This window comes from Elephas maximus, chromosome 9 (assembly GCF_024166365.1).
Source record: "Elephas maximus indicus isolate mEleMax1 chromosome 9, mEleMax1 primary haplotype, whole genome shotgun sequence".
NCBI lineage: Eukaryota > Metazoa > Chordata > Mammalia > Proboscidea > Elephantidae > Elephas > Elephas maximus.
Window position 1 is genome coordinate 1124792 of NC_064827.1, and position 12284 is coordinate 1137075.

At 57.2% G+C, this 12284-nt stretch overlaps 1 protein-coding gene across 1 annotated transcript; it reads left to right on the plus strand.

The window, feature by feature from the left end:
• Nucleotides 1-4183: 4183 nt before the first annotated feature.
• DPP7 (dipeptidyl peptidase 7) lies at nt 4184-10986 on the plus strand. Its single transcript, XM_049895829.1, has 13 exons — nt 4184-4667; nt 4751-4864; nt 5134-5273; nt 5355-5518; nt 6181-6316; nt 6425-6506; nt 6647-6810; nt 7017-7077; nt 7401-7519; nt 7594-7750; nt 7952-8016; nt 10358-10428; nt 10585-10986. Exons 1-13 carry the CDS (start codon nt 4199-4201, stop codon nt 10682-10684), a joined length of 1842 nt encoding a protein of 613 aa, XP_049751786.1. The 5' UTR covers nt 4184-4198; the 3' UTR covers nt 10685-10986.
• Nucleotides 10987-12284: the final 1298 nt, after the last annotated feature.

Genomic DNA, 12284 nt, shown 5'->3' on the forward strand with positions numbered 1-12284 from the left:
GTTGGGGTAGCGCTTTGTTGCCATCAGCTGCCGTAAGTCTGCTCCCAATTCATGGTGACCCCCATGCATAGAGGAACCAAATGCTGCCCAGTCATGCGCAACCCCCAAGGTTGGTTGCAGATTGAACTGTTGTGACCCACAGGGTTTTTATTGGCTGGTAAAAGGTTAAAAAAAACTCAAGACTTCCCTCACTCTGACACCAGCCGCAAGTTCAAGGATTCCCAAAACCACCCTCAGGTACGATTGCTCACTAAAAGGACTCACAGAACTCACTGGAAACTGTTTTATACTCTCGGTTAATGGTTTACTACGGGGAAAAAAAAAAGAAAGGACACTAATTAAAATTAGCAAACAGAAAAGACAAAAAGGAAAGAGCCCAGGAGAAGCACCAAAAGTGGGTCTCCCGTTGTCCTCTCCCCTTGAAGTCGGGACATTATTTTTTCAGAATCAATGTGTGACAATATACATGGTGTGTTGTCACCAGGGAAATTCACAGAAGCCTCAGTTTTTAGAGTTTTTACTGGGGCTTCATTATGAGGCTTGACTGTTTGATTACCCATGTGGTTGATCCGAGTCTACAGTCTGTGCTTGGACTGTCCCCTTCCACAGGGGTCCTGCCTGGCCCCTCACCACACCTGTTCTGTCCAGCAGTACCCAAATCCCCTACCCTAACACACATTGTTGGTCTTTCTGTTTGACTAGCCCCTACCCTAAATCACATTGTGGGTCAGAGCCCTTACTCAACATCACATTGCTACTATCTGGCTAGTCCAAAGCCCCCAGGGAAACCAGGACCTTAGAGATTACCTCCCAGAAGTTTAGGGAAGAGGCCAGATCTCTCTTTGGGTAAAGTTAAGTCTTCACCACACACTTCCAGTCTCTAAATCCTTAGCCACCTCTGCAGTCCCTGTGTCATGTAAGGTAGCACTTTCACAGGTTTCAGGGATCAGGATGTGAACATCGTTGGGGGAACGTTATTCAGCTTACCACAAAACCAATAAGAAAAGGGGAAGAAGGAAATAGCGAATATTGGAGCAAAATTTAACGAAATTAAGAAATGAGGTACAACGGAAAAGATCAGCAAAGTCAAAAGTTTGTTTTTTAAAAGACACATGAAAAGACAAAGCTCTGGCAAAACCAATCAGGAAAACCCTGCACAGAATCACTGTTAAAACAGAAGGGGCCATAACTGCAGGTGCAGCCGGGGCCAGAGCCAAGAGCCCCCCAGGACCCACATGGGGACAGCATGCCCAGGCTGCAACCACTGACTCAGGCCTCCATCCAGGGTTCCAGGTTGCTGGTGACGATGATGTTGCTGGCAGCTTCGAGGTCTGAAAGGGACAGAGCAGGGGGTGGGTGGTGAGGGATTGGGCAGGATCTCTGTGGAAGGGGGCAGTCAAGCACAGCTTGCTACCTTTCCCAGTGACCCACAAAAGAACTTTGTACTTGGACCAGGTGTGTCAGTTTGGCTTCTTGGACGGGATGAGAGTGCGGACTCCCTTTTTCTGGGGAATCTTAACTCAAAACATCCCATAGCAGCTGGTTGGCTATCAGCAGCACCTCCCTCTCCTCTTGCCCTGAGCACATGTCTACATTCCCAGGAACTGCTTAGCTAAGTGTCTATGTTATGTGGCACCTGGCCAACCTCACTTCTACATGTGTTCCCAGCAGGGAGGGAATGGGCCCTTCTCCTGCATCACAGGAGGGGTGCATGCAGACCACCTCCCTGCAACGGCTGCTGCAGAGAGTGACCTGCTGGTCATGGGGCCCAGCCCCTACTATTGAAGTTGACCTTTTTCTGTCTCTTATGCATGTGAATAATGAATGCGTTGTTCCAACCAGTGCCCATGTGTGTTTAAGTTGAACCTTTCTTGGTGACCCCGACACTTGCAAGCTATGGAGTGGGCTACTGTCTTCGATGTGATGGGACTCCTCTCCTGGAGATGGTAACAAATGTCACTTGCTTGACAACCCCCAAATCTGTGAGCTGTGGGGTGGGGGATCAGGGTCCTGTTGTGTTCTAAGGGGTGGGATGGGCATCAGCCCCCACTTGGCCCTCAAGGTCACTGGCATCTGGGGGTTTACACAATGGTGACGGGCCCTGGGTTGTGACAGGAAGGACCTGGGCTGGCCTGGCTCCTGACACCTTGCTCCTGACGCCTCTCTGTGGACCACAGTCTGTGGACAAGGGGTTGCTGGATGGGCTCCTGGGCACCCAAGGTGTCCTGAGCTGGGGGAGGAGGGGCATGAGCAGGAGCAGCCTTGGGGCAACCAGCCATACAGGGGGAGGGGCAATACAACAGGTTCTTGTGTGTCTTGTTTATACTCCCCATAGGGTGAGGCTGCTGGGGGTTCTGCCCCAGCTCCTGACTCCACAGGCATCCCTTCTGTATGACGTGGGGGCAGGTCTGGAAGGCCTGTGGCTCCAGTGGGCTGCACAGGGTGCTGTGGTAGTGACAGCGATGATGATGGTGATGGTGACAGTGACCATGGTGGTGACGGTGATGGTGGCATGATGGTGATAATAGCAGCAACAATGACATTGACCATGACAGTGATGGTGGCTGTAGTGATGACAGTGACTATAGTGATGACAGTGACAATGATGTCGGTGATGGTGACCATGACACTGGTGGTGACAGTTTGGGTGATGATGACAGTCATGGCAGTGCCATGGTGGAACAGGGACGGGGGCTGTCACCATGCTAGTAGTGACCACAGTGGTCTTGGGACAATGTGAGGGCAGCTGACAGGCCAACCCAAGTGGCCAGTCCTCCTGGCTCCGTCCGCCTGCTGGTCCTTGAGTTTCCTGGCTGCAGTTTGAGCTCAGGATTCCAGCCTGGCCTGAGAAGAGGTTGGGGGTCATGCTGGCCAAGGACAGGCTTGGGAGTGGGGACAGGGTGACCACCCCTCCCTCTGCAGCCTGGGCAGGCTAGGCTGAGATGATGACTACATCTCCCTCCCTGCTCTGGGCCTGGCTCGCTGTCCACGTTCACAGCAGGACTTTAGCTAGATGTGGCCAGGTTCTACCCCAACACGTTCCATGAGATTCCAAGACAAGGTCCACCAGGGCCCTCATGTGTGGTGGAGCTGGCTGCCTGCCTCTGGGTGTCTGAACTCTTCACCCCCACCCCCTCGCCACCCCCCGTCCTGGGGCAATGGACCCAACCCTGGAGGGTCGATGCCATGTTGTCCCTAGGCCTCTGACCCTGGCTGGACAATGGGGGAATGGTGGCTCCTTCATCCTCGGGGGCTTCTGATTCTCAGTAGAGAAGCCAGTGAAGGGGCAACCAGGGAGAGAGGAGAGGGAGGAAGGGGAGAAAGAAAGAGGGAAGGAAAGGAGAGGAAGGTGGAGGGGTCCTAGCACCCACCAGAGGCCTCAGGCCCCTCCCCCGTCTGTTCACAGCTAGAGGCCTGGAGCCCACAGGAGCAATGCCCACAGCCAGGGGCCTGCCTGGGATGGGGTGTGGCCACACACGAGTCCCTTGTCCTGAAGGAGGGGCAAGGGCCGCCGGCGAAGGCTCTGCCCAGGACGTTGTACCGTCACTGGAGGGGGTACCACAGAGCCAGCACGGCCCCCATGACACAGCTCCCTCTGTTCAGCCTTGGGGTCCCCTTTCCTATCTGTGGCCAGGAGGGGTGGTCCTAAGGGTGAGCTCTCTGGGCACAGGGCATGCTGGGTGTCTGCGGAGCTTCGAGGCTCCCCCAGCTGTGGAGATGGGCAGGGAAACCTGGCAGCCTTCAGGAGCAGGGTGGAAATTGCCATGCTCTCTGTAGCTGAACAACCACCATCCTGCCCTGCCCTGCCCTGCCTCCAGGGGCAACCCCAAACTCCCACCTGGGCTCAGAGAGCCCACCAGCCCCATCCACCAGCTTCAGCCACAAAAGCCCTCGCCCTTTACCAACACCACCCTGTCCAGGCCCCTTCCCTTCCTCCCTTAGAAACTGTCCCTCCCGGTGGCTTCCCCTGATCCTGCCTTCAAAAGCAGCCCCGCCCCTCGGGCCTGTGCTTACCGAGCCGGCATGGGCGAGGGGACACAGATGGGGCCGCGGGGTGACAGGGCGGGGGGGTGGAGGGGGACGCATAGGGCCGTACTTCTCAGTTGTGTGCGTGTTGGGGACGCGCGCCCGGCCCAGGATTAGCTCCACGGGGACGTCGGGATTGTTGCCGACGCTGGGCACCACAGAAGGAGGAAGGATGGGAGACCAGGGTGACGGCTGCGGCAGGCGGGGGCCTGGCACCTCCGAGGACACGGCCCCCCGGGAACGCTCGCTGAGGCCTCTGGAGGATGAGCAGCCGGGGACACGACCCCCTCCCCGCCCAGCTCGGGGTCACGGCCCCCTCCCCGCCCAGCTCGGGGTCACGGATGGCCTCGGTGGCCCAGCGCCGTCTCCATGGGGACGCGAGCATCAGCCAGCCCTGACCTCCGGGAGCCCGGGAACCTTCAGGACCCAAGGGAAGGCGCGCAGCAGCGGGGCAGGGAAGTGCCGGCCCCGCCCGGGCTGTCACGTGGGCCCCCGGCCATGTGACCCTCCACGTGACTCACGTCGGCGGGGGCCGCATCCAGATATGAGGCGGGAGCCGTGCGTCCCCGCGGCCTGGCCGGCCCTGCGGTGGGCCCTGGCCCTGCTGCTGGCGCTTGGGCTGCGCGGCCCCGCGGCCAGGGGTGAGGTCGGGGGTGAGTGCGGCGCCAGACCCGGGCCCCTCACCGCCCCCACGTCTCCCGTCTCACCGGCGTGTCCCCCCCAGCCCACAGGGTCGCAGACCCCGGCTTCCGGGAGGGCTACTTCGAGCAGCTGCTGGACCACTTCAACTTCGAGAGGTTTGGCAACAAGACCTTCCGCCAGCGGTTCCTGGTGTCAGGTGAGGTCAGCCCTGTGTGGAGTCATGGGGTAGTGGGGGCCAGGGGCCCAGAACCCTGGAGACCCCGGGGAGACCCCGCGGTCCGGAGGCCCTGGGAGACCCTGTGGAAACCCTGCGGGCTCAGGGGCCCTGGGGAGACCCCGGGGAGACCCTGCGGTTTGGGGACTGGCAGACCCTGCGGAGACCCCGGGGGGACTGTGCAGGCCCGGGACTCGGGGAGCTTGCGAGTCCCCGCGGGCCGACCCCTGCCTGCCTCCACCCCCTCGCAGAGAAGTTCTGGAAGAGGAACGAGGGGCCTATATTCTTCTACACGGGGAACGAGGGGGACGTGTGGTCTTTCGCCAATAACTCGGGCTTCATTCTGGAGCTGGCCGCGCGGGAGGCAGCCCTGGTAGTCTTCGCAGAGCACGTGGGTATCAGGTCGCTGGTCCCCGCGGGAGGTGCCCCGGGCCGGCGGGCGCGGGTCAGCGTCTGCCCCTGTCGTCCACAGCGGTACTACGGGAAGTCGCTGCCATTTGGCGCGCAGTCCACGCAGCGCGGGCGCACGGAGCTCCTGACGGTGGAGCAGGCCCTGGCCGACTTTGCGGTGCTGCTGCAGGCGCTGCGGGCGAGCTTCGGGGCCCAGGACGCCCCAGCCATCGCCTTCGGCGGGAGGTGGGCCCTGCGCACATGGGCGGGGCGGGGGCTCCTGGGGCTGGGCCGGACACTGATCCTCGCTCTCCCAGGAGTGCCAACCTCAGCGCACCTGGCGGCATTGTCAGCCCCAGCTCCCCACTCAGCCCCCCTGTCCGAAGTGGCCCACCCCGGAGTCAACCTCCCAGATGTCCCAAATCTCCCACCCAGGTCCTGCCCCTTGTACCCTCTGCACAGCTCAGGGCCTCTGCTGCCCTCAGCCCCGCCCCCACGGAGTTCTGGGGTCTTCTCAGCCCTCTCTGTCCTGTCCTCTCAGTTTAGCATCCCTGCTTAGGGGCCCCCGCTTTCTGGAAGCCCTCCCTGCTCTTCCCCTGAGTGCCCCACTGGCCTGCATGTTCCAGCCACAGTAGTGGGGAGACCCCCCTCAATTGGGGCTGTTCCCAGGACTTAGTGATATGTACAGAGCCCTCGGGGTGCTTGTAGGTCTCAGGAAATCCAGGGTCCTTCTTGAAGGCACTCAGCCTCTGAGGAGAAAAGAAGAAAACAGGGTGTGCGGGGTGGAGGGCGGGACCAGCCCCAGAACCTCTCGGGCCATGTGGGAAGGTGTCCAGGGCCCACTCATGTTGTAGGGTGCCATGGTGGGTGGACCAGCTATCATAACCCTGTGCCCCCACCCCACCCAGTTATGGGGGAATGCTGAGTGCCTATATGCGCATGAAGTACCCTCACCTCGTGGCGGGGGCTCTGGCAGCCAGCGCACCCCTCATAGCTGTTGCAGGCCTTGGGGACTCCTACCAGTTCTTCCGGGATGTCACCGCAGTGAGTGGGGACCTGGGGAGTCCTGGGCTGGCCGAGGGCTGGGGACTGTGAGGGTTGGGGGGCCAAATGGGCTGGGGGCCACGGCGACAACAAGCATTCACTCTCCAGGACTTTGAGGGTCAGAGTCCCAAATGTGCTCAGGGAGTGCGGGACGCGTTCCGGCAGATCAAGGACTTATTTCTACAGGAAGGTGAGAGGACCACCCGCCCCCATCTGTCATCTGTCCTCCTGCTGCCCCCCACCTGCTGGTGCTCTTGCCCCACAGGCCCCCCTCCCCAAGCAGGCTCATCCACAGTCTCCTTAATTCTTGTCCTTGCTCCTTCCCTGCAGCCTACGACACCATCAGCCGGGAGTTTGGCACCTGTCAGCCACTCTCCAGCCAGGACCTGACCCAGCTGTTTGCGTTTGCTCGCAACGCCTTCACCGTGCTGGCCATGATGGACTACCCATACCCCACCAACTTCCTGGGCCCTCTTCCGGCCAACCCTGTCAGAGTGAGGCCACATCCCCAGGGTGCGTGGGCCAGGCTGGAAACAGGAGGAGGGGTTGGAGGAGGGACAGCTGCCTGGCAGCCAGTGGGGGTCTGGTTGAGGCCTTGCACCGCCTCCTCAGCCAGGCCCTGGGACAGGAGGGGTAGGCTGGAGTGAGGAGAGGCTGCTGGCAGAGAACGTGCCACCCCTCAGGAGCCCCCTCCACCCAGGCTGGCTGCGATCGGCTGCTGAGTGAGAAACAGAGCATCGTGGGGCTCCGTGCACTGGTGGGTGCGTCTGGCTGGGTTGGGGAGCAGGAAGCCGCCACTTCTTACTGTGGAGGGTTAGGTGTTGAGTGGGGGGCTGCATGGGGACAAGGACCCAAGACCACTGTGATGAGGGGAGCAGAATCCCCCCGTGTCCCTGGGTCCAGCATGAAGGGGCGCTGCTCCAGGGGCCACTGGGGTCCCCAGGCACGAAGGGCAATTCTAGAGTGGAAGCATGGCTGGGCAGCCAGGCCACCTCAACTGCACAGACCCCACCCCATGCCTCACCAGGCGTGAACTTCAGAGGGGGCCCTGAGTGCGTGGTGCCTGCGTTCCCCCTCCCCCCAGGACTGCTGTACAACTCCTCAGGGACCGAGCCCTGTTACAGCATCTACCGGCAGTACCGCAGCTGTGCAGACCCCACGGGCTGTGGCTCCGGCCCTGACGCGGAGGCCTGGGACTATCAGGTATGCGGTGTGGTAGTTGTGGAGCAGGCTGCCCCGCCCTGCCTGACCTGACCAGTATGGGGGTGTGCCCGCAGGCCTGCACCGAGATCAACCTGACCTTTGCCAGCAACAACATGAGCGATATGTTTCCTGAGCTCCTGTTCACCGAGTCACTGCGCCAGCAGTACTGCCTGGACACGTGGGGCGTGTGGCCTCGGCGGGACTGGCTGCGGACCAGCTTCTGGGGGGCAGGCACGGCCGGGGCAGGGAGGCCTCTTTCCCTCTGCACTGGGCTGGCCCCACCTCTGCCCCCACCCTAGCTAGTGACCTTAATGGCCAGATGCCTACCCCCACCCCCGAGACTACAGCGGGACCCTGGCCACCTTTCCCCCATGGCTCTCAGATTTTGGGGGCCCTGATGGTCTCTCACCATTCTTGCTGTGTCTCTTTCAGAACTCAAAGCTGCCAGCAACATCATCTTCTCCAACGGTGACCTGGACCCCTGGGCGGGGGGCGGGGTGAGTGGTCGCAACCTCAACAGACTGTCACCAAGTGGGTCCTGGTGGGCTCTCGGCTCTGGTCCCTGTTCTGCAGTTATGGCCCCTTTGGGTTTTTTTTTTTTTTTTAATTATGCTTTAGGTGAAAATTTACAGCTAAAGTTAGTTTCTCATACAGAAATGTATGCACACATTGTTATGTGAGCCTAGTTGCCATCCTTATAATGTGACAGTACAGTCCCCCTTTCCACCCCAGGTTTCCCGTGTCCATTCAGCCAGCTCCTGTCCCTTTCTGCCTTCTCATCTCGCCTCCGGAGAGGAGCTGACCATTTAGTCTCACGTATCTACCCGAGAAGAAGCACACTCTTCACGAATATCATTTTATGTCTTATAGTCCAGTCTAATCTTTGTCTGAAGAGTTGGCTTCAGGAATGGTTTTAGTTCTGGGTTAACAGAGTCCAGGGACCATGTCTTCTGGGGTTCCTCTAGTCTCAGTCTGACCATTAAGTCTGGTCTTTTTACATGAATTTGAGTTCCGGACCCCACTTTTTTCCTGCTCTGTCAGGGACTGTGTTGTGTTTCTTATCAGGGTGTTTGTTGGTGGTAGCCAGGCACCATCTAGTTCTTCTGGTCTCAGGCTGTTGGAGTCTCTGGTTTATGCGGCCCTTTTTGTCTCTAGGGCTAATATTTTCCTTGTGTCTTTGGTATTTTTCATTGTCCTTTGCTCCAGGTAGGTTGGGACCAATTGTTGCATCTTAGATGGCCTATCACTAACTTTTAAGACCCAGACACCACTCACCAAAGTGGGGTGCAGACCATTTTCTTAATAAGCTTTGTAATGCCAATTGACCTAGATGTCCCCCGAAACCATGGTCTCCAGACCCCTGCCCCTGCTACTCCATCCCTGGAAGTGTTTGGTTGTGTTCAGGAAACTGCTTTTGGTTTAGTCCAGTTGTGCTGACTTCCCCCGTGTTGTGTGTTGTCCTTCCTTCGCCTAAGATAATTCTTGTCTGCTAGCGAATACCTGTCTCCCTCCCTCCCTACCTTTGTAACCGTCAAAGAACCTTTTCTTGAGTTCTCATAATAGTGGTCTCATACAATATTTGTCCTTTTGCAACTAATTTCACTCAGCATAGTGCTTTCCAGGTTCATCCATGTTGTGAGATGTTTCTGAGTCACCGTTGTTCTTTACCGTTGCATAGTATCCACTGTGTGAATATACCATTATTTGTTCATCCATTCATCCATTGATGGGCACCTAGGATGTTTCCATCTTTTTGCTATTGTGAACAGTGCTGCAGTGAACATGGGTGTGCATATGTCTATTTGTGTGACAGCTCTTATTTCTCTAGGATGCATTCCAAGCAGTGGGATTGCTGGATCGTATGGTACTATTTCTAGCTTTTTAAAGAAGTGCCAAATCAATTTCCAAAGTGGTTGTACCATTTTACATTCCTACTGGCAGTGTGTGTTTCAGTCTCTCCACAATCTCTCCAACACTTATCATTTTGTGTTTTTTTGATAAATGTTAGCCTTGTTGGGGTGAGATAATATCTCATTGTAGTTTTGATTTGCATTTCTCTAACAGCTAAAGATCGTGAGCGTCTTCTCATGTATCAGCCGCCTGAATGTCTTCTTTAGTGAAGTGCCTATTCCTATCCTTTGCCCATTTTTTAATTGGGTTGTCTTTTTGTTGTTAAGGTTTTGCAGTATCTTGTAGGTTTTAGAGATTAGACCCTGATTGAGTATGTTGTAGCCAAATTTTTTTTCCCAGTCTGTAGGCTGTCTTTTTAGTCTTTTGGTGAAGTCTTTGGATGAGCATAAGTGATTTTTAAGAGCTCCCAGTTATCTAGTTTCTCTTCTGGTGTTTGTGCATTGTTATGTTTTGTATACTGTTTATGCTATGTACTAGGGTTCATAGCATTGTCCCTGTTTTTTTTTTTTCCATGATCTTTATTGTTTTAGATTTTATATGGCCCGTTGAGTTTGAATAGTGATTCTGTGCAGGGCTTTCCTGGTTGGGGTTGCCGGAACGGTTTTACATAAACCAGCCTTTGGTTTTGCTGGTCTTTTCTATCACACCTTGGTTCCGTTTCATTAATTTTTGCTTCAGTCTTCATATTTTCTCTCCCCCCTTTATTGGTTTTTCTTTTCCTGATCTCTTATCTTGGATATCTGCCTCATTAACCTGCACCCTTCCCTTTCTACTGTGAGCATTCAAGGCTATGCACTTACCTCAAATTGCTACTTTGGCTGCGCCCCACAAACTGTATTATGCAGCAGTTGGAAGGTCTGTGGTGGGGACTGGTTGTGGCTCAGAGCATAACCAGCACCCCTGATGAGTTTCCCTCACTGACAACAGATACGGAGCAACTTGAGTGCGTCAGTCATCGCTGTTACAATCCAGGGGGGAGCCCACCACCTAGACCTCAGGTACAGCCCAGTCCCACTGCTGGGGAGGTTCCTGGGGTGTGGGGAGTGGGGAGTGCTGCTTTGCCTGGCTCCCTTCTCTTCCGGCTGGGTGCGGGTGGGGGCATCAGGCTCACCTACACGGGTCCTCACCACCCATCCCTGGTGCCTGCTCCTCAGGGAGTCCAACCCAGCAGACCCTGCGTCAGTTGTGGAGGCTCGGAAGCTTGAGGCTGCCCTCATCCATGAGTGGGTGAAGGCAGCCAGAAGGCCGTGGTAGGCCGTGTGGCCCAGGGGCCGAGGGCCAGCTGGCCCCTCTCCAAGTTCTGTCCCGAGGCAAGGAGGAAACTTGAACGGGAGGGGTCTTAGGTTCTGTCACCAGACGATCCCACATAGGACAAAGAGCCGAGGGAAGATGAGTCTCAGCCGAAGCCCTTGTCCCCCACTTGCTGATGGGATCTTCCTGACCTTGCTTCATCCCCCTGCCCCCACCACCAATGCTGGGTCCACAGTTGCCGTTGGGTGTGTAGCCCACCTGAGGGGGATGCTGGGGCTGAATAAAGCATCTGGTTCTCTGGTCGAGAGCATCTTGTCCTCTCTGGGGAGGGTCATGTCCCACGGCCACGGCTTCGTGGCCTAAGAAGAGGGCACCCTTGCTTAAACTCATAACTTGCAAATGGGCCTCTGGCCCTCTGGGCGTGGACACCAGATCCCAAGGCTGACCATCCTCTGAGCTTCCAGAGAAGCAGATCTGGACCTGCATGCCTCCCCCTTTGTCACAGGAACCTATGTGCCCACTCCTGCCCCCATGCAGCGTGGGGAGGGGGTGGGGGGAGACCATCCCAGGAAAATGAACGCGCTCTATCACAATCTCTTAAAATAAGGGATACATTTAATAAAACATAGAATTTTCAATTCTATTATCTGGTGACTTAGGACCACAGGGACGAAAATCCCATATCCAGTGACTCCCTCTTGCTTCTGTACAGGACTCTACTGTGGAGACCTGTCCTGGAAAGGTGAGCTGCAGATGGGCACACCCGGCTACTGCTCAGGTCTATCCTGAAAGATGCCCATGTGGCAGGTCCTTCCTAGGGGATGCCACCCATGGGCACTCTTGTCCCACTCATGGCAGCATGTTCTGGGGGCCCCCAGCCCTTGCCCTGGCTGACCCTTGTCCCTCCAACAGGTGGAGTACTTGTGATCTCAGCAACAGTGGCCCAGGAGCTACCTCCACACCACTGAAATCCTGAGGTCTGGGCGAGTGAGGGGCCTCCCTGCCCACTGCTACCCCCAACCCCTGCAGGGGACACATCCACCCACCTCTACTTCTGGCCCTCAGGGAGACAAGGGCCATGGTGGAACCTGGCTCTGCACCCCTCCCCGGCACAGGGGATGCACAGGTTGGGGGGTGGCCAGCAGGTGAGGGGTCAGGAGAGATAGCTGAGGGTGGGGGTGTGGGTACCCTGGGTTGCCGCTGCCCTGAGCCTCAGGGACAGGTAAGGGGGTGTGCCCAGGACACCCCTCAGACCACAGCTGGCCTGGTGGGGCTGGCAATTAAGAGGACCACCTGTACGAACCAGTGGATTTCTGGGTATCACATGATGGGGAGAGGAGCCGCAGGGGGTGGAAGACAAGGTAGACAGAGCCCAGACACCTTGTGGGGTCCTCAGCTGGTGGGAGGCTGCAGCCACTGTGGAAACAGCTGGAGCTGGCACTCCCTCCACCCAGGCACAGAGCCTGGTAGAAAGGGGCCGGGCAAGCACTCTGCCAGGGCTGAGCTCCCTACCGCGCGGTCCTCAGTCTCAGCAGGATGGGGCGAGGACCAGCCCACACAGCACCTACCTTCCCTCTGCACTCAACCCACAGGCTTCACAGAC